We start from the raw sequence: 27,205 nt of genomic DNA on the forward strand, positions 1-27,205 counted from the left end.
GCTTAAGGCTAGCCTTGGTTATATAAGGACCATAGCAGGCAACAGAATTATGGCTCTCAGCCTAATAAATAGAAGCATAGTTGAGACTGTGACTGTCTAGGTCCAAGGTTCACAAATCTGTTACAGGTAGACTGATAGGTAGGTAGATATTTTGTTTTTGAAACAAGGTCTCACTACATAGACCAGGCTGACTTTGAACTTTTGATATACCAGAGTCATCCTTTCAAGTGCTAGGATTACAGGTGTGTGTGCGCGCTACTCTGTCAGGCTCAGAATTGATGTGTTCAGGTTGCTTTATGTAATGGTCAGGGAACCAGAGCAAGACTGACTAAAATATAGGCTCACAACACAGGCATATCCTAGATCTTGAAGGCCAGGCACTTGCTTTGGACTTGGCAACAGGTTAGAATTGATTAGTGTAGTTTTAAAAGGCCTTTAAGAAAGCTTAAGTGTGGCTTCCTAAGAGAAAAGCACATGGAAGGATTTACAGGAAAGAGTATTGGAGGAGAAAAGAGATTTGCTGGGAGCACTGTGCAGAGCAGCCCTCATCTAGAGTGATAGAGGGCCAGGCTTTAACTCAGTGGTCTCAGCCACAATTCGTGAGCAACCAAGGGGTGGATCTGATTCTTCTCTTTCTCTGATAAACTGGTGAAAGTTTTCTTCTGAGAAGTGCAAAGTAAGCCATTAAAGCCTTTTTCTGGTGGTGGCTGAATGAGGGAAGGTAGTTTGAAATCTGATGGAGGGAGAAAGATCCAGATCTGTGGATATTAAAACTTTTGACCCTACCTATACATATACTGTAGTCACAGACTTTTCACATACACACACCCCATTTGTCCCTTTGAGTTCCGTGGTCATTGTCTCCTGATTAGGGCCAGGCTAGACACAAACTCCCTGCAGTACAGAGCTCACTTCATGGTTTGTTTTAGACCCAATTTCATCTCTTTCTTGAGAAAAGACCACTTGTATTTCTGCCCTTGAACTTTTCAAAGACCACTGCCTCAGGTGGCCTCTGTGACCACCCCTAATTAAGGTCTGAGAGCCTGGTTCTTTGCAGTTGTCCAGGCCTCTGAGTCACGGTGGCCTCTTGAGCACCTGGGAGAAACCTGCACTGCCTGGCTCGCTGGTAATAGTGGAAATGAAACCACAGCTTTAACCTTGGTAACCCAAGAATTCAGTCCCATATTAAATAGTGGTGGGAATTGTTTATTTCTAGCTTTGGTAGATAGGCTTCAGGGACCCTGTAAATTCTGCATTTAGTGGCTGCCTTCCCTTCACATAATCCTCTTGGAAGATTTGTGTTCTCTTCTGAAAACGCCTCCACATCTTCTCCCAATTGCAATTTGGGTATCCCTGATCCTCAAATAGCTCCAAACTTTGCAGTGTACAGAGATTAGTAAAGAAAACTATCTGGGCCGGGCGTGGTGGCGCACGCCTTTAATCCCAGCACTCGGGAGGCAGAGGTAGGAGGATCGCCATGAGTTCAAGGCCACCCTGAGATGACAGAGTTAATTCCAGGTCAGCCTGGACCAGAGTGAGACCCTACCTCAAAAAACCAAAAAAAAAAACAACAAAAAAAAGAAAACTATCTGGCTTTTACTCCTGTCTTCTCTGGGAAAATGTTGCCCTCTAAGCTTTGAAGCAAAGCAAACTCCCTAGTTTGTATCCTTCCCCAGATGGGAGTTGAAACAGCTAGTGTTCATATCCCCGCACTCAAATAATATTTTGCAGGTTTGGGGGTCATTTTTTCCTGTGTCATATGTAATTGGGGAGCTTTCTTGTAGCAAGGAGCAAGGCAAATCGGGTTTGAATCCAGACTGTACAGTTTAGTAGCCATGTGACCTCAGGCCATTAATTACTAAATTTTTAGAGCATTGGTAAAATAATCCCACAGAGGAGGGCCCCAGGGAAATGGGAACAGGGGAGAGCAAATAAAAGGGTATAATCTACTAAGAAATAAATATAAAAAATTTGTAGGGTGGGATAATTGATTTGAGTAGGATGGCAACTCAAGAGTAGTGCCTAGGGCTGGAGAGATGGCTTTAGTGATTGAAGCATTTGCCTGCCAAGTCTGAGGATCCAGGTTTGATTCTCCAGTACCCATGTAAGGCATATACACAAAGTGACACATGTATCTGGAGTTCATTTGCAATGGCTGGAGGCCCTGGTGTGCCCGTATTCATTCTCTCTCTCTCTCTCTCTCTCTCTCTCTCTCTCAGTAATAAATGTTAATTCTCTTCCTTCTACTCTATGGGACAACAGAGATTACATCTGTCTTAAATTTAAATGTATGCTTTTTGAGGGTCTGCTATGCTGGGCATGTCTGATACCGAACTTGGTATTAGAAGTTACTATGAAGTGGCACACGCCTTTAATCCCAGCACTCGGGAGGCAGAGGTAGGAGGATTGCCATGAGTTTGAGGCCACCCTGAGACTCCATAGTGAATTCCAGGTCAGTCTGGGCTAGAGTGAAACCCTACCTCGAAAAACCAAAAACAAAAAAGGAAAAAAAGAAAGTTACTATGAAATAGTAGAAGAAATGAAACCACAACTTTAACTTTTGTACTCAAGACTCCAATCCCATGTTAAACCTTAAGAACCCTCACTTAATTATCACAGACTCATAATTACCACCATCATCACCCCCCAAGATTGGGCAGTGCTGGAGAGCTGCCTGGTGCCTCTTTGTGCAGGGAGGGAATTCTGAGGGTCAGAGAGTACAGCTGGACAGCTTACATAGGAGACAGAGTGAAGATGAGACCAGGTAATCACTGCTGATGATGGAAGAATAAATGTCCTTTTCTTTCTCTCAGCCTTTGTTACCACTCAGGGGAAGCATTGATAATATATTAGCACACCAGAATAGCCTGGGTGCTGAGCTCCTCGGGGCAGATAACAGGGACAGCTGTGGGCTGTATTCTGTAGGTCAGTGAACTGGGAGGCTTTAGTACTGAATGGCCCAGGCTTGGACTGGAGTAGCAGGATGAAGAGTCCCTCCTGCCTGCCTCATCCTTTAGCTGTCATAGTGGGAGGGTCCAGCTCAGCTGGCAGCCTGTCTGCACCCCCCACACACATACACACATATCTTCCTAAGCTGTGAAAAACAAGGGAGGTGAAAGGGTAATAGGCCATGGAGAAGCTGTTTGTCAGCCAAGTGCAGCAGGGAAGGGCTGGCTTTTGCTGAGATGGAGAGAAGGCAAAGAAGACTCCCATTATGTTCATCCTGCCCTATTTTGAAATGTTTCCTCTCCAGATATCCAGAGGTATCTGAAACAGCTTTCTTCTTTGCCAGTTATATGCCAAGCATGACACAGGTATTTTCTTAAATGTAGTTTATCTAGTCTACTCTCCATCTGGTGAAGCTGGATATTGCTGTTAAGTAAGGCTCAGAGGAGACAGGGCAGTTGACAGAACAGTGCTCTGAGCCCACATGTTAGGGAGTGTATTTTTATGATTAGATAACAGTTTGGAGAATAAAAGGCTTACCTGGAGAGGGATTCTTTTTGCTATTACATGACTCATCTCAAATCAGAAAACATTGTGGCCCATTGTAGTTGGGGGGGGGGGTTCGAGGTGGGGTCTCACTCTAGCTCAGGCTGACCTGGAATTCACTATGTAGTCTCAGGGTGGCCTCAAACTTCCGAATGCTGGGACTAAAGGTGTGTGTCACCACACCCAGCTTGGCCATTGTAGTTTTAAAAACAAGATAGGATTTGCAAGTTGGCAGAAATTTGTAAGCACATGATCATTTTCTACTACACCTTTAACTGTCCGCCAGATTCTATATAAAGCACTGGAACTACAACAAAGTCCCTGTCCTACAGTTTGGGTGGATGGGGAGTTTAGGGAGGACTCGTATAAGTAAGTAAGTACAGGGCTGGAGAAATAGTTCAGCGGTTAAAGCACTTGCCTGCAAAGCCTAAGGACCAGAGTTTAATTTCCCAGTACCCACGAAAAGCCAAATGCACAAGGTGACACATGCTTCTGGACTTTGTTTGCTGTGGTTAGAGGCCCTGAGTTGCCCATTCTCCCTCCCTTATATCTCTCTCTGGCTCCTTTTCCCCCCCTCTCAAAAGAATAAGTATTTTAAAAATATTTATTTATTTGGGAGAGAAGAGGCAAATATAAAATGGATGCACCAAGGCCTCTAGCCACTGCAAAGGAATTCCAGATACATGCACCACCTTGTACATCTGGCATTACATGGGTACTGAAGACTCGAACTCTGGTCCTTAGGCTTTGCAGGCAAGCATCTTAACCACTGAACCATCTCTTCAGCTTAAATAAAATATTTTTAAGCTGGACGTGGTGGTGCATGCCTTTAATCCCAGCACTCGGGAGGCAGAGGTGGGAGGATCACTATGAGTTGGAGGCCACCCTGAGACTACATAGTGCATTCCAGGTCAGCCTGGGCTAGAGCAAGCGCCTACCTCAAAAACAACAAGGTAGTCTCAGGGTGGCCTCGAACTCATGATGATCCTCCCATGGCACAAGCATCTGGCCTTCTGTTTGCAGTGGTAAGAGACCCTGGTGTGTCTGTATTTACTTTTTTTACCCCCCAAGGTGTAAGGTCTTGCTCTAGCCCAGGCTAACCTGGGATTTCCTATGTAGTTTCAGGGTTGTCTTGAACTCATGGCAATCCTCCCACTTCTGCTTCCCTAGTGCTGGGATTAAAAGTGCGTACCAATACACCTGGCTCTAAATTTGTGATACTTTTCACATCTCACTTTATATGGGTGACTAGGGAATTGAACCCTGGTCAGCAGGCTTTACAAGCAAGTGTTTGTAACCACTGAGCTGCTTCCCCAGCACATCACTTATTGAGATAGTCTCTTACAGAACCGAGAGCTCACTGATTAAGCTAGACAGGCTAGCCAGCCAGCCCCAAATAAATAATTATTTTCTGAATAACCTTAAGGGACTCTTTGTGCCAAATGTGATTCCTTTCCACATCTGCTCTGCTCATCTGCTCCCTTTCCTTCCCCTCCTCTCCCTTCCCCGCTTTCTTAGTATTTCACCATGGAGCCCAAGCTGTCCTTAATGTCACACTCCTCCTACCTTAGCCTCCTGAGTGCTGGGATTATAGGACTGTGTAGCCATGCCTGGTTCACATGCTCGACCCTACAGAAGGCCCTGGCATGCCCATACTCAACTCTGCCTCTCTTTCTTTCTAATAAACAAAAATATCTCCTGGTGTGGTGGCGCGTATCTTTAATTCCAGTACTCGGGAGGTTGAGATAAGAGGATTGCTACGAGTTCAAGACCAGCCTTGGACTACAGAGTGAGTTCCAGGTCAGCCTGGACTAGAGTGAGACCCTACCTAAAAAAAAAAAAGCTGGGCATGGTGGCACACACTTTTAATCCCAGTACTCTAGAGGCAGAGATAGGAGGATTGCTTTGAATTCTGGGCCAGCCTAGGCTAGAGTGAGACCCTGCCCCGAAAAACTGGAAAAAAAATTGAGAGAGAGAAGGAGAAAAAAGAAAAGAGCAGTGCTTATGAAGTTCCCTCTCTGGATATGGAATTGCTAGAGAGCCTGACACTCTTACTGGCCAGGACCTTTGCTTCAGGAAGCTGCTGGGTGGTTTATTTGCTGGGTAGGTTTTGCTCTTCCTTGATGTTCTTCCCTTTCCTTCGAACATCAGGTTTCACTAAGGGCCGTCCGCTCTAGCACCTGCCCCTAGCCAGACTCCCTGGTCTCTTCTTAGGACCAAAGAGCACTATTCATTGTGTGTGTGTGTGTGTGTGTATCTGTCTATATCTCTCTCTCTCTCTCTCTCTCTCCCCGTCCGTCTGTTCATCCATCCCTTTATAATGACTTGCCTGTTTTATTTCCTGACTCTTCCTTCTAAAGTGTCTTTATTTTCCTCCTAGGGACTGTACATCTTAATGCTAAAACTACTGAACTCCAGCATCTTTCTTTTGAGTGATTTTCATGGATAAACATTTTTTTTTAATGTACCAAGTTTATTTGACCACATGAAAATAATCTATGGGGCCTTCCACCTCTGGTCCACCTTCTTTCAAGAACTTTCCACAAACCAGGCATGGTGGTGCACTCCTTTAATCCCAGCACTTGGAGGCAGACATAGGAGGATCAGCGTGAGTTCGAGGCCACCCTGAGACTACATAGTGAATTCCAGGTCAGCCTGGGCTGCAGTGAAACCCTACCTCACAAACAAACAGAAGAACTTTCCACGGCTTTCTCCTTGAATGTATGCATTTCTTGTTGCAAGTCAGGCCCTCTCCAAGGTTTTTTTCTTTTCAAATTACTAACTTTGGGGGGGGGGCAGTTTTTCTTTGTTAATCAGCTTAACTAAACTGGCCTATTCAGTGTTCTCTGAGCTTAACCTACATTTTCCCACCTTATTGAATTTGTTTCAAATTACACCTCCTTTCCTGATGAAGTGGAATCCCATCTGACATGCCACTTCCTCCCAGAGTGGTTCTGAGTCCCCCACACTAGAAGCTGTTTCTTTCTTCTGAGCTTCCCCTCTGCAGTGGCAATCCTATTTGATATATACTAGCAGAAATCTGCATGCAGAAATCACTTAGGAGACCATGGAAGACCCATGTCAAGTACCTTTAGAGAAAGGACCTGAGCAGCCAGAGCACTCTGGTGGGGGGCGGTGGGGGGGGGAGGCTGGCTTTTCACTGTATACTCCTTTTGAATTTTATTTTAATTTATTTGTTTGAGAGCGACAGAGAAAAAGGCAGAGAGAGAGAGAGAGAGAGAGAGAATGGGCGTGCCAGGGCCTCCAGCCACTGCCAACAAACTCCAGATGCGTGTGCCCCCTTGTGCATCTGGCTGACGTGGGTCCCGGGGAATCAAGCCGCAAACCAAGGTCCTTAGGCTTCACAGGCAAGCGCTTAACCACTAAGCCATCTCTCCGGTCCTCCTTTTGAATTTTATAACTTAACAGAGTCCGATATGTAAAATGTTAAAAGAAATTATCGTCAGCCAGCATGGTGGCACATGTCTTTAATCCCAGCACTCGGGAGGCAGAGGTAGGAGGATTGTTGTGAGTTTGAGGCCACCCTGAGACTACATAATGAATTGCAGGTCAGCCTGGGCTAAAGTGAGACCCTACCTCCAAAAAACAGAAACAAAGGCCGGGCGTGGTGGTGCATGCCTTTAATTTCAACACTAGGGAGGCAGAGGTAAGAAGATTGCTATGAGTTCAAGGCCACCCCGAGACTACTTAATGAATTCCAGGTCAGCCTTGGCTAGAGTAAAACCCTATCTCCAAAAACAAAAAAAAAAAACAAAAAAAAAAAAAAAAAGAAAATATCAAGTATGTTTAGAACCTCCAGTAAAGAAAGTATCCTTAAATTAACCCAAAAACCTAGAAACCATAATGAAAATGATTTTTTTTTAATGTTTTATATGTTGTACCTATAATCCTAGCTACTCTGGAGGCACTAAAATCAGGAGTTCAAGGATGTAGCAGACAGCTTCAGATTTGCTGAGATGAACTTCCAGACCAAGCCCAGTTGTGGAGGAAGGGATTTATTGAAGTTTACAGATCCAGGGGAAGTTCCATAATGGCAGAAGAAGCTGGCCTGCCTTCACAGGTTCAAGCAGAGAGAGAGAAACACAAGCCAAAAAGCCACAGGGCACAGCACACCTCAGGAACTCCAGCTAGGCACACTTTGCATATCTTTAGATTGAAATCTCAAACCTACCACCACACCTTAAGATCCACCCAGTGACACTGCCTCCAGCCAGGTGGCTACAGATGCAAACTACAAACTAATAAAACACTGAATATATTGGGGGCCATCTATTCAAACCACCACAAAAGCCCTCCAGTATTTGTTGAATTCAAGGCCAATGTGGTGTAGGAAAATGATAGCTCAATGAAACAAAACAAAAAAATTTGGGGGGCAGGGGGGAGGGTTTGAGGTAGGGTCTTTCTCTAGCCCAAGCTGTCCTAGAATTCACTATGTAGTCTCAGGTTGGCCTCAAACTCTAAGCAATCCTATTACCACAGTCTTCCTCCAGAGTGCTGGGATTAAAAGTACGTACCACCATGCCTAGCTTTTTTAAAAAATTGGTTAAAATATTTATGTGTTTATTGTCCTATTCCTGTTGGTATGCATACTTAAAGTGCTTCTTTTTTTTTTTTTTCCCCCCTTTGGAACCATAGCACAGTGATTCCTACATGGTTATCTGTGAATGACTATTAGTTGGGTTGCTATTAAAATTAACTACAAAAAAAAAAGCAGGGTGTGGTGGCACATGCCTTTAATTCCAGCACTCAGGAGGCAGAGATAGGAGGATTACTGTGAGTTTGAGGCCACCCTGAGACTTCATAGTGCATTCCAGGGCAGCCTGGGCTAAAGTGAGACCCTATCTTAAAAAACCAAAAAAAAATTCAAGTTATTTCTTTACTGACCTTGCCTTCTTCACTTATAAAGTGAGTGCTAGATGCCCTCCAGGGCCTAATATTGTGTCATCATCTTACAGGGTTTACAGGCAAAAATGTCTGGCAGAACAGTCAGGGCATGGCCCTGCAATCTGTGGTCCTTCCCCTAAGAACCTTTCTCAGCAGCTGGTCAAGTCTGTGTGGGTTCTGCTTACTCTTAGGATGTGCCTAGAGTGCACAGCATTAATTATGCCCAGGCAGTGAACCAATTAGACACAGTCTGAGGAGAGCCAAGAGTGAGTCTGAGGTCTGAGGCAAGGGACTGCCGTGAACAAAAGAGGGAAAGTGAAGGAGTAAAGCAGCCTGCTGGCCAGCTCTCTGACCCACGGAGCCATAGCTTCAGTGGCACCAGGGCCATTCTCATCTGCTTTCCTCCTAGAGTCAGGCCTCTAGGCCAGGGGGCTGGTGGAGAGATCCGAGGGATGACTAGGCTGCTTATTTGAACTGTCTAGTTTCATAGTTGCTGCCATACTTTACCTATTCCAAATTTGTTAGCAACTTATTAAATGTCACTAAGCTAGAAATGTAGTTCAGTGGTAGAGTGTGTGTATACTTAGCATATGTGAGACCTGTCTGTTCATTAGTACCTATAAAGAAATAAATAAAAGGGCTAAGGAGATGGCTCAGCAGCTAAACCTGCTTATTTGCGAAGCCTGTCAGCCTGGATTCACATCCCCAGTACCCACATAAAGCCAGACGTACAAAGTGGCACATGCATCTGGAGCTCATTTGCAACTTCCAGAGGCCCTCCTGATGTGCCTATACTCACTCATATATTCTCATTCTCCCCCCCCCTTTCTTTCTTTCTCACATCTCGTCCACACACAAATTATTTTTAAAAAAGAAAGAAAGAAATCATGGGATGTGGCTTAAAAATAGAGTTCTTGCCCTAGGCAAGTTCCTGGTTCAATCCCAAGCACCCTTCCAAAAATGAAGAAATGAAACAAAATATGTTATCTTTTCTCCTCATTTCCAGTGATGTGCAGCCTGGGGGTGGAAAGCATCACTTTTTTTTTTTTTTTTTTAAGGTAAGGTTTCACTCTAGCCCAGGCTGACCTGGAATTCACTATATAGTCTCAGGTTGGCCTTGAACTCATGACAATCCTCCTGCCTCTACCTCCCAAGTGCTGGGATTAAAGGTGTGCACCATCACATCTGGCTCCAACACGTTTTGTACCTGCTGTCGACCCCTAGCCAGGCTGAAAGTCAGCCTGCATAGTGGTATTGGGGGTCAAAGGGGGCTAGAGCTAGGGGAGGCTCTAAGGGCGCATCTCCAGTGTGGTCAGGGGCACATACCGATGGAGTGAGCCATGCCTTATCTTAGGCAGCCAGGCACTGTTGTGTGACTCCTAGTCATGCTGCCCCTGTGAGAGGAAGTAAGAAAAGAAACTTCCATTCTGATTCCCAGATAGATGTCACAGTGATATTCAGCATGGGATGGGTACATGCTTAGCAAAATTGAATTTTTTGAGGAAAACCTTTTGTTTATATTGTGTTTGTAAAGCATTTGGAAAGTTGAAGATCATGAATGCCTGGCCATCTTGCCTTACCCCAGCTCAGAGTTTCAGTGAGTCCTTAGTTAGCCCCACTGGCCCCACCTATTTTGGCGTGGGCACACCCAGCAGTGCCTGGTTTGGGCTTCGGTTCTGTAGTCTGTCTGGGATAGAACAAGACACTGTCCTACTGCCTCCCCCTCCCCCAATACAGGTTCTCACTCTAGCCCAGGCTGACCTACAACTCGCTCTGTAGTTCCAGGCTGGCCTGGAACTCATAGCGGTTATCCTACCCCTGCCTCCCCAAGTGCTGTTATTAAACATGTGCCACTATGCCCAGCAAGAGGCCGTCCTTCTGAGGGCTCCTCAGACCTTCCAACTGTGTCAGCTTATCTGGGCCACAGTCTTACCACACCTGGACTCTTCAAACTACTAGTTTGAAGGTATGAAGGGAAGTGATCTTTATACATCTAGCCTTACAAATTACTCAGTTTATGGTATAGGAATGGGGATTCCATGGGAGGTAGATGGGTTAGAATCAAATGACCTGACTCTGGTCCCTAATCGGCCTTCACTCTGCCTTAATTTTGTCTAAAAGTCATTTCACTTTTGGGAACCTTAGTTATCTCAGAATTGTAAGGACACATAACAGATGATGGGGGATTTAAAATGTAGATGAGGGCTGAGCATGGTGGAACATGCCTTTAATCCCAGCACTTGGAAGTCAAAGGTAGTAGAATCACCATGAGTTCAAGGCCACCCTGAGACTACATAGTGAATTCCAGTTCAGCTTGGGCTAGAGTGAGACTCCACTCAAAAGACCAAAAAATTTCAAAACCTGGATGAAAACTTGAGGGAGGAGGGAGGCTGTGGGTTATAGAAAAGATCTTTAAAGAATGGAAGAGGCACAGGGCTTGGGAAGCCTCCAGGAAAGCCAGTGGAAACCCCCTTAGAGACCAAGCTCATGCCTTTGTTACACCTTGTTGTCCTTTCTAATGTGATGTTAGAAACAGGCTAACACTTCCCCTATGGGTTGCCAGCACTTCATCTCCTCTCTGGTTCATTGTGTCATAGGCTTTAGTAAACCCAGCATCCAGTTGCATGATTGTATCAGTGTAGTCCGCTGTCCAGGCCTCACTTCCTTAAAGCCCAGTAGGGAGGGAGAGGGGGAGGGAAGGTGCTGCAAGCAGCCAACACTGTGGCTCACGTACTTCCCTCTCTGTGGATGACAGCCTGAATTCCAGGGTTTGATGAATAGTCTTTCTGTGGGATGGCTCTTTGTCCTTCATGTGTTCCTATGGAGGCCTTCAGAGCTGTGTCACTGAGAGCACATTACCCACTGAAAGCCTGACTGTGGCACCTGCCACTCTGCTCTTTGTCTTTACAGTGTGTCCCCTGCCCCCAGAGCCAGAAAATGGTGGTTATATCTGCCACCCCCGGCCCTGCAGAGACCCCCTGACAGCTGGCAGTGTCATCGAGTACCTGTGTGCAGAAGGCTACATGTTGAAGGGTGACTACAAATATCTGACCTGTAAGAATGGCGAGTGGAAGCCAGCCATGGAGATCAGCTGTCATCTCAATGAAGGTCAGTCTGCAAGTGAGAAGGCATGCTGCCTAGGTCTTTAGCTGTGCCAGTCACATAGCCTCCATTCCTTTGGGGCTTCATATCTTTGTGGAAGGTATAAGGGTTACTGGTGCATGGCACATTGTATTTCACTAAGCAACTGAGGGGTTATTTATCTTTTGAGGGACATCTTCCCTGCTACATTAAGTCCCCTTGATGTTTAGGATCTCTTGTTTACCTAGTTAAGTGCTGGTAACTTTATTTTTATTTTTTATTTTAGAGAGAGCAAGGGAGGGGGGAAGAGAATTGGCATACCAGGGCCTCAGCCACTGCAATTGAACTTGAGACGCTTATGCCACCTGCTGGGCATGTGTGATCTTGTGTTTGCCTTACCTTTGTGTGTCTGGCTTATGTAGGATCTAGAGAGTTGAACATGGGCCGTTAGGCTTCACAGGCAAGCACCTTAACCACTAAGCCATCTCTCCACCCACGTGCTGGTAACTTTGGACTGTGATCTGTTAGCATAGTTAGTAAATGCTAACACCCCCAATGTCTTTTTATTTTTCATTGAGGGAAAGGGACTATTTTGTTATGGAGCTACAATTGGGCAGAAGCCCCCTCTCCATTCCTGCCTCTTCTTGTCTTGCATTACAAGGAAATGCAGCTTCCTAAGAAGTGTCTGTCATCTTTGTGCTTCACCCTTGGACTTTGAGACCAGAATGTGTTTAACCTGTAACATCCCAGAGGAGGAAAGGGACAGACCTGATATTTACAATGAAGGCTAGAGGTCTTGTGACAGGAACTTTTTGCTCAGTTCTTAATTATCCTGCCACATAGGGGTGGGGTGGAGAACAAGGTAGAGCTCAAGATGGCAGAATGATGTGCCCGTTTTAATGGTTGGTGTTTACCAGCTTGCTGTTACAGGGGTAGGAAGTCCTCTAGGGCTAAGTAGCTTCAGATGGACAACAAAGGCTAGAAGTGATAGGGAGCTTGTATTCAGGAAATAGGAAAGGAAAATGCTTCGGGGAACACTGTGTATACACAGGCCACTTTACATGGTTTTCATGAAAAGTACTAACTGTCCAGTGTCTCTGTTGGCACCATGCAGGGGCCTTCGGCTACATCAGCTATGGAACGCATGCATTTTTCTGAGTATAAAACTGTTCTGACGATGGCTTGTTTCCATAGACAAAGAAACCCACACATCACTCGGGGTCCCTGCTCTGTCCATAGTGGCTTCCACTGCCAGCTCGGTGGCGCTCATCCTTCTCCTCGTGGTGCTGTTTGTGCTGCTGCAGCCAAAGCTGAAGTCTTTCCACCATAGCAGGTGAGCCCAGAGCCTGTGCTGCTTTGCAGCGGGCAGCAAGCAGCCATGTGGGACCGGCCCCTCCTGAATGAGAAACGTGGCACTCTGGCCCAGTGAGGAGGTCCACAGCTGTCCCCCACCACCACCAAGAATACGCTGTTGCATGCCTGTATTTGTCAGCCACCGCCTGTACTCGTCGTTTCTAGCAACAGGTGTACCTGCACCTCCCCCAAATTCTGATTGATTTGGTTTGGATTAGGATCCTGGCATTAGCATTTTTTAAGAAAGCTGCTCCGGCAGTTTTAATATATAGTGAGGATCCAGGACCAACGCACCACACTTGAATGTGAGGATGTGGGGTTTGGCTTGCGCTGTCCCTTTCCTAACGTAGTACATTCTCTGTGAGTCATCCCGATGGTGGGATGGAGGGTAAAAGTGGCAAACAGTGGAGCTCCAGTGAGTGTGGTCCTGAGTGTGTCCCTGATGGAGGACTTCTCCACACTCTCTGGTTCCTGCTGTTGCTCAGCCCCCACTACCTTTGAGGAGCTCACCTTTTACAGTGTTGTAAGCCTGCACCAGTCGCTGCTCAGTTTACAGGCACAGGTCAAACTAAACTGTTCTCTAAAGTACTCCAGACTTGGAACTTACGTATAAGGACAACCTTATTTTTTTAAAAAGTATATTTTTATTTATGTATTTGTAAGCAGGAGACAGAGAAATAAAGAGAATGGGCATACCAGGGCCTGTAGCTGCTGCAAATGAACTCCAGACACATACCCCAGTTTGTGCTTTATGTGTGTCCTGAGGAATCAAACCTGGGTTGTTAGGCCTTCTCTTCAGCCCTACCCTAAATTTGTCTTTCTTCCTTTTGTTTTGTTTAGAGGGAGAGGTGGGAGTTACTGTTTGTTTTAATTTTTGAGGTTTCACTCCAGCTTAGGCTGACCTGGAACTCACATTGCAGCCCCAGGATGGTCACAAATTCAATGCAAACTATGTATTCACCCTCCTCAGTGTTGGGATTAAAAGTCATCCTCCGGGCTGGAGAGATGGCTTAGCAGTTAAGCGCTTGTCTGTCAAGCCTAAGGACCCCTGTTCGGGGCTTGATTCCCCAGGACCCACGTTGGCCAGATGCACATGGGGCGCATGCATCTGGAGGTCCTTTGCAGTAGCCAGAGGCCCTGGCATGCCCATTCTCTATCTATCTTCTCTATCTATCTATCTGCCTCTTTCTCTTTCTGTCTGTCGCTCTCAAATAAATAAATAAAAAACAAAAAATTAAAAAAAAAAAAAGTCAACCTCTACCATACCAGGATCTAGGTTAAAGAGTTTTATTTCTCCTATAACTAGCCAATAAGTCTATTAAGGTAATGGACTGAATTTTTTGTTTGTTTGTTTGTTTGAGTAGAAGGGCAGTCTGTTCTTTATTTTGGAGCCCATGTAAATTTTGTACTGTATACATGCACTTCCTAAAACAACAGCTTATTTTGAATAATAAAAAGTATATGCACTACTTCCTATGCCAGTTTACCATGAATATTTTCCTTCCTTCCAAAAACCTTTGGGCACTTCTAAAGCTGCCACCTCTGGTCTTCAGTACATGTGCAATGTGAATTGTGAGACACAGACTGTATCTCCAGAGTACAGGCAAGAACCCAAGCAGCCTTGTTTGAGTAGTACGGGGTGGGCTGGCAGCGGGCCAGCGTGTCTCCCATCATAGGAGCTGATTGGACACTTCCTCACCTGTACAGTGTTCTTGGCAAAACTTGACCTAAGTCCAGTTCTGAGGCAACAAATATAACCAGGTTGTGGGACATCCTACTTGACAGCTGGCCTGAACGCTTCCAAAGGTGTTAATATCATAAAAGTACAGTGGAATGCGCTAAGCTGACGGAGAGGAAAGGGACAGGACAACTGAATGCAGTGTATTATTTATTAGATCCTGAATAAGAACACAGCAGTGCTGCAGTGGCTATGTTTGCGGATACACTGGGAAATTTATATTACAGTATTTGTGCCATTGCTAAATTTCTGGAATGTACTGGCGCTGTAGTCACATGGAAGAGGAAGTCCTGAGGGAAATGCTGTCATGGGGCTATGAAGAGGGCTCATGAGTTAAAGGTGCTTGCTGCAAAGCCTGCTGGAGTAAACTTGATTCCCCAGTACTCATAAAATCAGACACAAAAAGTGGCTCATGTCTAGCATTGGTTTACAGTGGTAAGAGGCCCTGGTACACATGTGCACACGTGTATTCACACACACATAAAATATTTTAAAAATACATTTTTTAATTTATTTGAGAGAGGGAGAGAATGGAGCACCAGGGCCTTCAGCCACTGCAGACAAACTCCAGATGCATGCACTCCCTTGTGCATCTGGCCTATGTGGATCTTGGAGAGTTGAACTGGGATCCTTTAGCTTTGCAGGCAAATGCCTTAACCACTAAGCTGTCTCTCCAGCCCCAAATAAAATATTTTTAAATGCTAAGTCATATCTTCCTCACCATTCTTGTGTGTGTGTTTGAGGAAGGGTCTCAACTCTAGCTCTAGTTCACGTTGACCTGGAATTCACTATGTAGTCTTAGGGTAGCCTTGAACTCACAGCAATTCTTCTGCCTCGGCCTCCCAAGCACTGGGATTAAAGGTACCACAGCACCTTGCTCTTCCTCAGCATTCTTTCAAATAGCTTAGGAAAAAAAGATGTGGGTTTATAACAAAAGTGATCCATAGAAAAGGTGCCTGAATGAATAACCCTCATATACAATATTGAACAAAAGAAGCCAGATATACATATCTACACATATAAATTATTGTGCATCCCATTCATGTAAAGATAAAAAACGTGCAGAAGTCAATTGATGTTGAAGGATCCATGTTGTAGTAAAACTATTAAAAAACAAAGGATGAAGCCACATAGTGGTTGTGTGCAAGGCACTGTCTCTAAAAATAGCAACCAAAAAAAAAAGGAAAGAAAGGAGCAGGTATGGTGGAGGCATACGCCTTTAATCCCAACACTCAGAGTGAGAGAGAGGTAAGGGGATCTCCGTGAGTTTGAGACCATTCTGAGACTACATAGTGAATTCCAGGTCAGCCTGGGCTAGAGTGAGACCCTACCTCAGGGTGGGGAGGGGGAGGAAGAAAGAAAAGGCAAAGGAGTGATTTATGTGTGTAAGTCAGGATGGTTTGGGTAAGGTCTTTGTGCTAGTGGGGATGGCTAGAAGAGTCACAGGAGTGTCTGGATTGAGATTCCTGAGATAGGAGTTGTATACCAGTGTTATCTTTGTATAATGTGGAAGCTGTATGTAGACTTTCCTGCATTTCTGTTATAATTCTTTTTTTTTTTTTTTTTTTTTTTTGGCTTTTCGAGGTAGGGCCTCACTCTAGTCCAGGCTGACCTGGCATTCATTATGTCATCTCAGGGTGGCCTCGAACTCATGGTGATCTTCCTACCCCTGCCTCCTGAGTGCTGGGATTAAAGGTGTGCGCCACCATGCCCAGCCTTATATACCATGTTTTTTAAGGTTATGAAATTTAAGAAGCAAAAGTACCTGAGGGACCTGAGTCAAAACAAAATTATTTTAGTTTCCCAGTCCAGCATAACATTTCAAAGCAGGACACCTCTCTCTGTCCCAGCTTTATGGCAGTATATCCGTGTACCATGCAGTGTACCCAGTAAAGTGTACAATGGCTGGGCACGGTGGTGCATGCCTTTAATCCCAGCACTTGGGAGTCAGAGGTAGGAGGCTCCCCATTAATTCAAGGCCACCCGGAGACTACATAGTGAATTTCAGGGTCAGCGTGGGCTAGGAACCTACCTCAGAAACTAAAAATAAAGTATACAATAAAATGGTTTTCAGGCTATTTAGTGTGTGCCTATGTCAGTCTTTCTTACCCTAACTGTTGAGTGAATGGCCCTATTTCTTGATCTCTAGGCTCTTAGCTTTTACACACAAGTCCAGATGCCTGTAGAACCCACAAGTTAAGAAAGTCTTTAAAGGGTTTGGGAAGATGCCTCCATGATTACTGGCCCTGGTTCAATTCCCAAAATGCCCATGTAAGCTGGACACAAAAAGTGGCCAGCCTGGGACTAAAGAGTGAGTTCCAGATCAGCCTGGGTTAGAGTGAGACTCTACCTCAAAAACAAAAAAGCAGAGAAGTGAGCAGCTTACTCCTTTGCTTTTTTTTTTTTTTTAAGTGTTTATTTATTCATTTGTGAGGAGAGAGGGTGGGGGAGAGAATGGGCATGCCAGGGTCTCTGGTCGCTGCAAATGAACTCCAGATGCATGTGCCACTTTGTGCATCTGGCTTCACATAAGTACTAGGAAATCAAACCTAGGTCCTTACGCTTTGGAGACTAGTGCCTTAACCACTAAGCCATCTCTCCAGCCCTCCTTTGCTTTTTTTTAGATTTTTTTTCTGATATTTTATTTTTATTTATTTGATTGAGAAGGAGGGAGGAAGGGGGAGAAAGAAAGAGAGAGAGAGAATATGAATGGATGTGTCTGGGTCTCTAGCCACTGCAAACAAAGTCCAGGCACATGCATCCCCTTGTGCATCTGGCTAATGTGGGTCCTGGGGAATCGAACCTGGGTCCTTTGGCTTTGCAGACAAATGCCTTAGCTGTTAAGCCATCCCTCCAGCCCCCTCCTTTGCTTTTTAATAGTTTTACTACAACATGGATCCTTCAACACTAATCTACTACTGCATGTTTTTAATCTTTATATGAATGGGATACACAGTAAGTCTGTATGTGCAGATTTGCATATTTGGCTTCTTTTGTTCAATATTGTGTGAGAGTTATTCATTCAGGCACCTTTTCTGTGGATCACTTTTGTAAGCGAGTGCCTTTAAACCACTGGGCTATTTTTCCAGCACTGTGGATCGGTTACACACATACCCACACCTTTTTTTTCATAAACCATTTGGCATATAGTAAGTGCTGAAGAGTGATGGTGGTTGGTTTCATGTTATTTATCTGTGTATTCTGACTCTCCCTTTGTTTCTTTCTTTTCTGATAAGGCGTGACCAGGGAGTATCTGGGGACCAAGTCTCCATCATGGTGGATGGAGTCCAGGTTGCACTACCATCGTACGAGGAAGCTGTATATGGCAGTTCTGGTCACTGCATGCCGCCTGCTGACCCCAGAGTGCAGATCGTACTGTCAGAAGGGTCTGCACCCAGTGGGAGAAGCATGCCAAGGGAACAGCAACTACAGGGCCAAGGGGCCTGCTCCTCTGCAGGCGGAGAGGATGAGGCCCCAGGCCAGTCTGGACTGTGTGAAGCCTGGGGCTCACGGGGCTCAGAGCCTGTGATGGTGCACCAGGCAACCACCTCTTCCTGGGTGGCTGGCTCAGGGAGCAGCCGGCTGGCGCACAAAGACACCGCAGATTCGGAGAGCAGTGACGTACAAAGCCTTTTATCCCTCACGTCGGAGGAGTGCACGGATGGTAAGTGGTCTGTGCGAACTGCAAAAAACTCCTTGCTGGGAGTGAGGAGTGCCTATTGGTTTGCTATAGTAATTGGTGAATTTTCAGCATAGAAAAATAGTACCTGGGATATTAAGTTACAAGATAGGACTTTGTGCTCAGAGTGCCAGATAGGGCCTTGGACCCTCTGAAGTGAGACTTTCCACTGTTACCTATGAATTTTGATAGTTTAGAGCCTGAGTCGAGTCATAGCCTCAGAGCTGTGCAGAACCAAAAGGTAGACAAGTGGGGCGGGGTGGGGGTACCGTCCCATTGCGCAGTTTTTACATTCATGAATGGTCAGGAATAAGAAGAGTGGGCTGTGGTGCTGCACACCTTTAATCCTCGCACTTGGGAGGCAGAGGTACGAGGATCAGTGTGAGCTTGAGGCCAGCCTGGGTCTACAGAGTGAGTTCTAGGTCAGCCTGGGCTGTAGTGAGAAACCTACCTTGCAAACAAACAAAAGAAAAACCAAATAACAAGAAGACTGCGTTATTTTATGGAGAAAACAGGAGTGGGTCTTTTCTGTAGAGCAGACAGCTGCTTCATTCTCAACAGGAGTACACCAGCTACCTGTTCGTTAGCGTTAAATGATAGGCCTTCTGAGTAGTAGGTAGTTATGATTGCCCCATTTTACAGAGGTGGAAACTGGGACCTACTTTGACTTTTCACTTATCCCTTGGTGAATGATAGATCTAGGATCTGAAGCCAAATGGTGCTAGCTCTAAAACCTGCATTAAAAAATAGTTTTAAAAAACATTTATTGGGTTTATTTTTACTTATTTATTTAAAACAGAGAGAGAGAGCGAGAGTGTGCATGCCAGGGCCTCCAGTGGGCCATTGCAAACGAACTCTAGATTTATGTGCCACCTTGTGCATCTGACTTACATGGATTCTAGAGAATCAAACCTGGGTCCTTAGGTTTCCCAGGCAAGCACCTTAACCAATAAGCCATTTCTCCAGCCCTATTTATTGGTTTACTTATTTGAGAGAGGAGAGATAGAGGAAGAGGCAGATAGAGAGAGGGAATGGGCCTCTAGCCACTGCAAATGAACTCCAGATGCATGTACCACCTTGTGCATCTGGATTACATGGGTAGTGGGAAATCAAACCTTGATCCTTAGGTTTCACAGGCAAGTATTTTAACCACTAAGCCATCTCTAGCCCAGGCTGATCTGGAACTTATTCTGTAGTCCCAGGCTGGCCTCAAACTCACAGTAATCCTCTTTCCTCTGCCTCTTAAGTGATGGGATTAAAGGCATGAGCTACCATGCCAGCTTGCTTGCTGGCCTGCTTTCTGTCTCACGTTCACTCTCTTTTCTTTCTTCCTTCCCTTCCCTTCCCTTCCTTTTCCCCTTCCCCCTTCCCCCTCCTTTCCTTTCCTTTCCTTTCGTATATGAGCATGTTGGGGCCCACTGCCATTGCAGTCAGACTCCAGACATATGCACCACTTTGTTAGTCTGCCTTTGCATGGGTACTAGGAAATCGAACCTGGGCCCATTAAACTTTGTACCAAGTGTGTTTAAGTGCTGAGCCATCTCTCCAGCCTGTAAAACCTGAATTTTGAGCCCATGTTGCCTCCCAGGTAACTAGGTCCTTTGTGGCAAACTGCATATTAGTGTGAAATTACTACCTCTTGATAGTTTGCCTTTCCTGGAACCTGGAGAGTTTAACTTTGATTTGAGTATCGCTTGGAAGAATGTCTTTAGCTGAAATCTTGTGTAGTTCAGGATGCTGACAAAACCTAGAAGCTTCCCTTATGATATGATCCTTTCTGCCCTCATAAGACCTTCCTAAATGAACCCTGGAAGAAAATTCACCTACCCTGAGAATCCTGGGAAGAGTCCATGTCTAAAAGTTGGATGTTGTTGGACAGAGATCATGTTTGTGGTTTCCAGACTTATCAGTAACATGCCTTCTCTTTTCTTTTTTTTTTTAAATTTTTTGTTTATTTATTTATTTATTAGAGAGCGACAGACACAGAGAGAAAGACAGATAGAGGGAAAGAGAGAGAATGGGCGTGCCAGGGCTTCCAGCGTCTGCAAACGAACTCCAGACGCGTGCGCCCCCTTGTGCATCTGGCTAACGTGGGACCTGGGGAACCGAGCCTTGAACCGGGGTCCTTAGGCTTCACAGGCAAGCGCTTAACTGCTAAGCCATCTCTCCAGCCCGCCTTCTCTTTTCTTGATCAGCCAGAGAGATGGCAAGCGGACTTAAATAGTTATTCTACTTTGGAGATGAAAGTCAGTGACCTTCTGGACAGTTAGCCACTGTATTATGAGACATATCTAAGGGCACATGGCAGCTCTTATCCTCTAAGAAGCCAAGGGCCTTGAGTTTTCTGTTATTCCTTGTTGTCTGCATTGTTCATGTATTGAATATGGTTTGGGGGTTTTGTTCTGTTCTGTTTTGCTTTCGTGGTTCCCCCCCTCTCCCAGGCAGGGTCTGCTCTAGTCCAGGCTGACCAGGAATTAGTCTCAGGGTGGCCTTGAACTCACAGCCGATCCTCCTACCTCTGCCTCCCGAGTGCTGTGATTCAACGTGTGCATCACCACACCAGCTTACTTTTGCTTTTTTGAGACAAAGACACGTACTTCAAGCTGACTTGGAATTCACCATCCTCTGTCCCAGCCTCTTTATTGGCCAATTACAGACCACCTACCTGGCTTGAACAAACCTTTTTTTCCCCCCTCATTTCTTTTTTTGTAATTTTTTTTTTTAATGAGAGAGACAGAGAGAGGAGAGAATTGGTGTGTCAGGGCCTCTAGCCACTGCAATCAAACTCCAGACATGTGCAACCTTACACACTTACATCACCTGGTGCATCTGGCTTATGTGTAATCTGGAGAGTTGAATATGTGTCCTTAGTCTTCACCTAAGGCAATAAGCCATCTCTCCAGCCCTTGAACAAACCTTTTTGATAGCCTAACACCTGTTTGGTATTCAATGAGGTTACAGGAGTGACATGAAGAAATTAAGATACATGCTCTTGGGCTGGAGAGATGGCTTAGCGGTTAAACGCTTGCCTGTGAAGCCTAAGGACCCTGGTTCGAGGCTCGGTTCCCCAGGTCCCACGTTAGCCAGATGCACAAGGGGGCGCACGCGTCTGGAGTTCGTTTGCAGAGGCTGGAAGCCCTGGCGCGCCCATTCTCTCTCTCTCCCTCTATCTGTCCTTCTCTCTGTCTGTCACTCTCAAATAAATAAATAAAAAATTTAAAAAAAAAGAAAAAAGAAACATGCTCTCTGCTGTATCTGTGTATATCAGCCAGTTGGCAAGATGAGGGGACCTGTAGTAGAGAAATACTGGAACCAGAAACTGTAGGATTAGCTAGATATGATAGCTCACATCTGAACTTGTAACACTCCAGAGGCTGAGGCAAGAGGACTGTAAGTTCAATCCTAGTTTGGTCTACAAAGTCATTGTCTCAAATAAATGCTGAGTAAATGAATGATGGATGAATAAGAGAGCTCCTATCCTAAAGCGGTATTCAGAAAAAAACGACTTCCGGGCTGGAGAAATGGCTTAGTGGTTAAGCACTTGCCTGTGAAGCCTAAGGACCCCAGTTCGAGGCTTGATTCCCCAGGACCATCATTAGCCAGATGCACAAGGGGGTTGCACATGTCTGGAATTCCTTTGTGGTGGCTGGAAACCCTGGTGTGCCCATTCTCTCCCTCCCTCTCTCCCTCTCCCCCTCCCCCTCCCCTTCCCTCCCTCCCTCCCTCCCTTCCTCTCTTTCAAATAAACAAACAAAAAAATTATTTAAAAAAGAAAAATAAAAAGACTTCTATGTCACTGAGTTGATAAGTTGTGCCTCAGACTGATGTCATAGGAAATCCAAAGCTTGAAGCTTGGGTTTCAGTACTCTCCCTCCTTTGATATATGAGAACAAGGGAAGTGATTTGTCCTGGATCCTACAGCTCCCTTTAAGGAGATGGTGGGCCTCATAGGAAAGGAAATAATTCATTGTGACTATGCCAGAAGAGGCTTTCTGTTGGTAGAACCAAAAGGTGTTTGATTGTCAGGCTCAGCATTGAGATCTTATCACATAGGCAGTGTAAGAGTGAGCCAGGTAGACTTGAAACAGGAGACAGAGGGGGTGGCGTGTGTAGTGTGCACATCACACACGCCATGTGCATGTGTGCAGGGGCCAGAGGAGCATTAGGTGTTCTCTATCACTTCTACATTGTTTTCTTGAGGCAGAGTCTTCCACTAAACCTGTGAGGCTTTCAGTCAGACTGCAAGGCCAGCAAGCTCCAGTGATTCTGTCTCTTCCCAATAGGACTGGGGATACAGGCATTCATAGCTACACGCAGCATTTTTACGGGAGTGCTAGGGGTCAAACGTGGGCCCTCCCAGGCCTTTATGCTTGCATGGCAAGCACCCTTAACCACTAAGCCATCTCCCCAGTCCCACAGAGAATCTTTGGGCAGAAGTATATAAATGGAACATTTAAGTTTATCTCTCTTTTTTTGCATGTATATCCAGATATACACACCCCTTGTGCCCACCTGCAGAGGCCAGAGGGAAATATCAGGTGTCATCCTATCACTCTTCTGCCTTACTGACCCTGGAGCTCCCTGGTTTTTAGTTAGGATGCGGCTGATTCGGGAGCCTCAGTGATCCTCCTCCTCTGCCCCGCCTCAGTGCTGGGGTTAGTGGATTTACGACCGTGCCTGACTTTGTACATGAGTGCTCCAGTCCTCTTGCTTGCATAGCAAACTCGTACAGACGGAACATTCTGCCAGGCCTCTTACTTCTTTAAACTAGGGGCTATCTGGTGAGCTCCGCAGTGGAACTGGGAGTGCTCTGAAGAATCCTCTTTGGATAACCACCATGCTTTGTCTTCCTGCAGACATCCCGTTGCTGAAAGAAGCATGAGGGTGCAGCTGGCCTCTCCTCTCTGCCCTTTGTCCTTCTCCTGTGGGTGAACACCGTCTTCTCCAGCTGCCCCACCCGGATACCTGAGCTGCCACCTGTGTATCTGTGTCCCTGAAGGCCTGCTCTAGGAAACTCCAGGAAGACTCTCGCCATCTGCCTGCTGGACAGCTGGAGGGGCTGTCTGTCTGCCTGGCCCAGCCTTCCCATCTGTCAGGGACATATTTGAATGTGCTGGATCGAACCCTCCCTTTCCAGAGCCTTCAGGTCCCTCCCAGCCAGCTCTGGTGGCAGCTCCCACAGCTGTGAGGCCCGAGCACCCGCTGTGTTTACTTGTGCCTTCCCCACCCTGTCCAGGCTCCTGTCATGCAGGTGGGTTGTATCCACAGGCCTTAGTGGTACTGCCACCTGTGCCCAGGGGCTGGACCCAGGGCTGCAGAAGCAGGTTCCAGAGTGAAGGTCCTCGTGGCCAGAGTATGGGTCCCTGGACTTGCCCTGTGTGGACACACACGGATGGTGTGTTTCCTTAAGTGGGGATTGAGGATCTGGGAAGTCATGCCAAAGCCCCAGCACTCAGATGTCCAGCTGAAGTGTAGGCTCCTGGCCCTGTAGAGTTGAGCATTTCCAAGAAGCACCCAGAAGACCCTGCAGGAGGGGAAGAAGGGGTCAGATAATGGTCGTCTTCCTAATATGCAAATTTTCATTTCCTGCTTCCAGCATTGGCTGCCTTGGACTTGGTTTTTCTTTTCACGAATAAGAGGGAGTTGCATGCTGTCTTCTGGGCTTTGTCCTAGGCAGCTCAGCTTCCTTGCTGCCCGTAGGGCCCTGGGGTCTGCTGAGATGCTCTGATGGCTCATCTGGGCTCTGGCAGTCAGGGCAGGTTGCCCCTTTCTAGGTTTGTGGTGATGGAGGGGAGGCCGAAAGGCACAGACCAAGTTCCTGGGTGGCTGCAGGCAGCTCCAGCCTGGTCCTGAGGATCCTCTTCACCACGGTCACGTGCCTTAGTAACTATGCCCCGGAAGTGACCTGCTGTGTCGCCGCTTTTCCTCCACCTGCCCCTTCCCGCGCTCCTCCACATGTGTGCTGACAGTGAGCCACTCCTTATCTTCTGTCAGGCCGAGAAAGGTCCTCGGCACCCCTGGCCTTACCAGCTGAGGCAGGCTGATGGATACCCTGAAGCCCGACTCCCAGGCCCTTGTAGACCTCAGATGTCGGCCTGGGGCAGGGAGCTGTTGCTGGGGCCTCCGGTACCACTGCACTGAAAGCTAACAAGTCTGGGCAGCCAAGCCCCGCCAGTCGGCTACCTTTCGGGGAGGACAGATGTGGCATTAAGGAATGTTTGCTTTTGTTTTTGTTGTGTTGTATTTTTTTCCTCCCCCTGAAGTGATAGGGCTGGAAGCTTTGAAGTTCCTCCCCCAAGCCTCTCTGGAATGGTAAAAATAACGAAGTCCAGTTTTCACTTTCAGCCCTGACAAGGTTAGCTCCAATTATCGCTGGTCCAGAAGATAGGAGAATGGCTGAGTTTTCCCAGCCTACCGCTCCCCACCTCTGCGCTTACAAAGCACTTTACTCCCAGTCACGCTTGGCCTCCTGCCACCCCCATCTTCTTCCTCTCAGGGTTAGGGCAGTGCCTGTTGTGCCTGCTGGCCATTCCCATCCTGTACCCAAGAACCCTGTCTTCGTGTCTGAAGTCCAGGCAAGTGTGGTTGGCTAAGGAATAATGAGTTGGAGAAGGTACTGGAAGCCTGGGGAAGATAAGACATACCTACTAGTGGTTGCCATCATAGGCATACTTTGGGGTCCCAAGGCCTCCAGCCACGTTAACATGGCTGTCTTTAATCCTCAGTGGCCCCCTGCAGGGAGAAGTAGGGTGGCGGACAGAAATCTCCTCAATGATCCATCTGCTTTTGTGTGCTGCTTTTCTAAATTCTGCTCTGGCATAGTTGTAAAGTGTAAGGTCCTGCCCTTTTCTCTGTCTCTTGGGGTTTTTGCTCCCCAAGAGATTACACTTTTGTTTTGTGTTTATTCAGCCAGGTAGGCTTGGTCCATGGGTGAAAGAACCGCCCGGTTTCTCCTCCTGTTTCACTAGCCGTTGAGCTGCTCTTGGGATTACAAGCCCAGGCTTGCCTAACCAGAGGACAGAAGGGCCGTGCTGTCCTGTCACTGACTGGAGAGGGCCTCCTCCTGGAGACCCTCATTCACCTTTGTTGGCATTGTGACTTCTTCCTTCTGTGTTTCTCTTTCCCATGAAGTACTCTCTTAATCATTATCCGTGTGCTTCAGCTCCTGGGCCTCGTCCCTTGCAAAAGGTCTGGGGACTCCACAACTGGCCTGGCTAGAAACAGGGCCAGTGGCAAGTGGCAGTGTGTTGGGCACAAGAAAGCATGGAGCAAGTGGGAAGGAAACTAGCCACAGCCCAGCTTTCCCAGGCTCGCTGGGGCGCCCTGCAGAAGACCTGCAGGGGAGACGGTCTTTCACAAAGTTTGTTCGTTGGGCCCACCCTTGAGCTGATTCAGTGCAGTCACACTCTATCAACTTTCAAGGGTCAGAATGGTAAAAATCACTCAAAATTTCCGTCCTCCCATGCCTTAGTTTAGCCAGTAGGCTCTGTCTTTTGCCATTTCTGTCTTTAATGTGCTGTGTTCCTGTTTCACTGGGTGTAAACTGTGAAATGGGCTGAGTCCTGGCCACTTAGTGAGTTTGGTTTTATAAGGCATTTCAGTGTACATTGTACAAGCACTCCATTTGCAAAGAGAACTGTAACTAAGACTGTCTCTCCTATTTGGCCTGCCCTCCTCCTCCCACCTCCAGCTCTAAAGTTGTTTGGAGAAGCTGGGCTACCAGACAGACAAAGGTATACTTTTCCTGCTTCATGAGTGGCAGCGTGGGGACAGATGGCACTTAGCCATTTTTCTCCCACTCATATCAGAGCTCTCAAACCACTGGCTTCCCACTTAACAATATCTCCTCCATTTCTGAGGAACATTCTTGCACAGAGAATGAAATATGCTGCAAACATTTCTAGTAGGTCCTTGCTCCTCCCGCCCTTCCTCAAGAGCAGAAGGGGCTGTAAGGAGCGTGGCACGGGCTTTACAGCTTCATCACAGGTGTTCCTGCCCCTTACTGTGCGGGTTGGGGGGGGGAGGCTTCTCTGCAGGGCCTGCTGGGTCTCCTGCAGAGCTTAGAAAACCTTTTGTTTAACAGATATTTGGGCTGAAGGTTGTAGTAGCTGGTTCCCTGGAGAGCCAAAGGTGGCAAGGCCTGCTTTGCTGAGAAATGATCTTTAATTTCAAGTGTATCAACTTTGAAGAAAGTCCTCTGCCTAGCAGCAGAGCTCACTGGAGAGGATGCAGAACAACGCACTCAGATTGCTGAGCAGGGCAGGGGTAGCTCGTTGGCCTGGCGTTTTAAGGTTGTCTCACCACTATGGGACCCTTTGCAGAATGGTACTCGTATAATGGTTTAAAACAACACATGCATAATTGACTGTGCAGGATGTCAATCAATTTGGGTTTGCTTTATTTTATTTTATATATATATTTTTTGGTATCCTGTACATTGCAGTGGGTGTGAAGATAGTATTTTAATATTTGTACAAAGTTTAATTTAATTTTAATTGTCCTATGTATATAACTGCATTTCTAAATAATAATAATAAAAAAATTCTTATGAACACAGTTGTGGGATATGTGATACTCGCAGGAAGTAGCAGTGGCTGATAGCAACTGCTCTGCAGAAGCCCCCAGCTTTCATGCAGCAAGTTGACAAGGCACAAGCCTTTACTAAAGCTCGGGCCCCCATACCGTGTGTGACACTGAGGCAGAGAGAGGCAGAGTGAGTCCTTGCCTTGGGGGGAGTAGGGGATAAAATGGCTCACTTGAAGTGCAGCCAGAATTTCAAGTGGGTGACCACCCTCCCCTATCAGAAACTGCTGGCCTCGTTCCAAGCACAGGCCCTCCCGGGCATTGCTGCCTCCCTTCTTTCTACCTTTCAATTTCTGTATAACCAGGGGGCTTCAAGTAAAGGAAAAACTCATTTCAATGCAGAGAAATGGCCCACTTTTCACTAGTATAAACTC

At 46.4% G+C, this 27,205-nt stretch overlaps 1 protein-coding gene across 1 annotated transcript in view; it reads left to right on the forward strand.

Annotated features, from left to right (window-relative positions):
- The window catches only part of Susd6 (sushi domain containing 6), a 118,262-nt gene extending 91,462 nt beyond the window's left edge, over positions 1-26,800 (forward strand). Inside the window, exons 3-6 of the mRNA XM_004649292.2 lie at positions 11,308-11,505; positions 12,673-12,811; positions 17,806-18,233; positions 23,105-26,800. Of these exons, the coding sequence (XP_004649349.2) occupies positions 11,308-11,505; positions 12,673-12,811; positions 17,806-18,233; positions 23,105-23,130 (791 nt within the window). The 3' untranslated portion in view covers positions 23,131-26,800. The remainder of the gene's footprint in view (positions 1-11,307; positions 11,506-12,672; positions 12,812-17,805; positions 18,234-23,104) is intronic.
- Positions 26,801-27,205: the final 405 nt, after the last annotated feature.

This window comes from Jaculus jaculus, chromosome 7 (genome assembly GCF_020740685.1).
Source record: "Jaculus jaculus isolate mJacJac1 chromosome 7, mJacJac1.mat.Y.cur, whole genome shotgun sequence".
NCBI classification, from domain to species: domain Eukaryota; kingdom Metazoa; phylum Chordata; class Mammalia; order Rodentia; family Dipodidae; genus Jaculus; species Jaculus jaculus.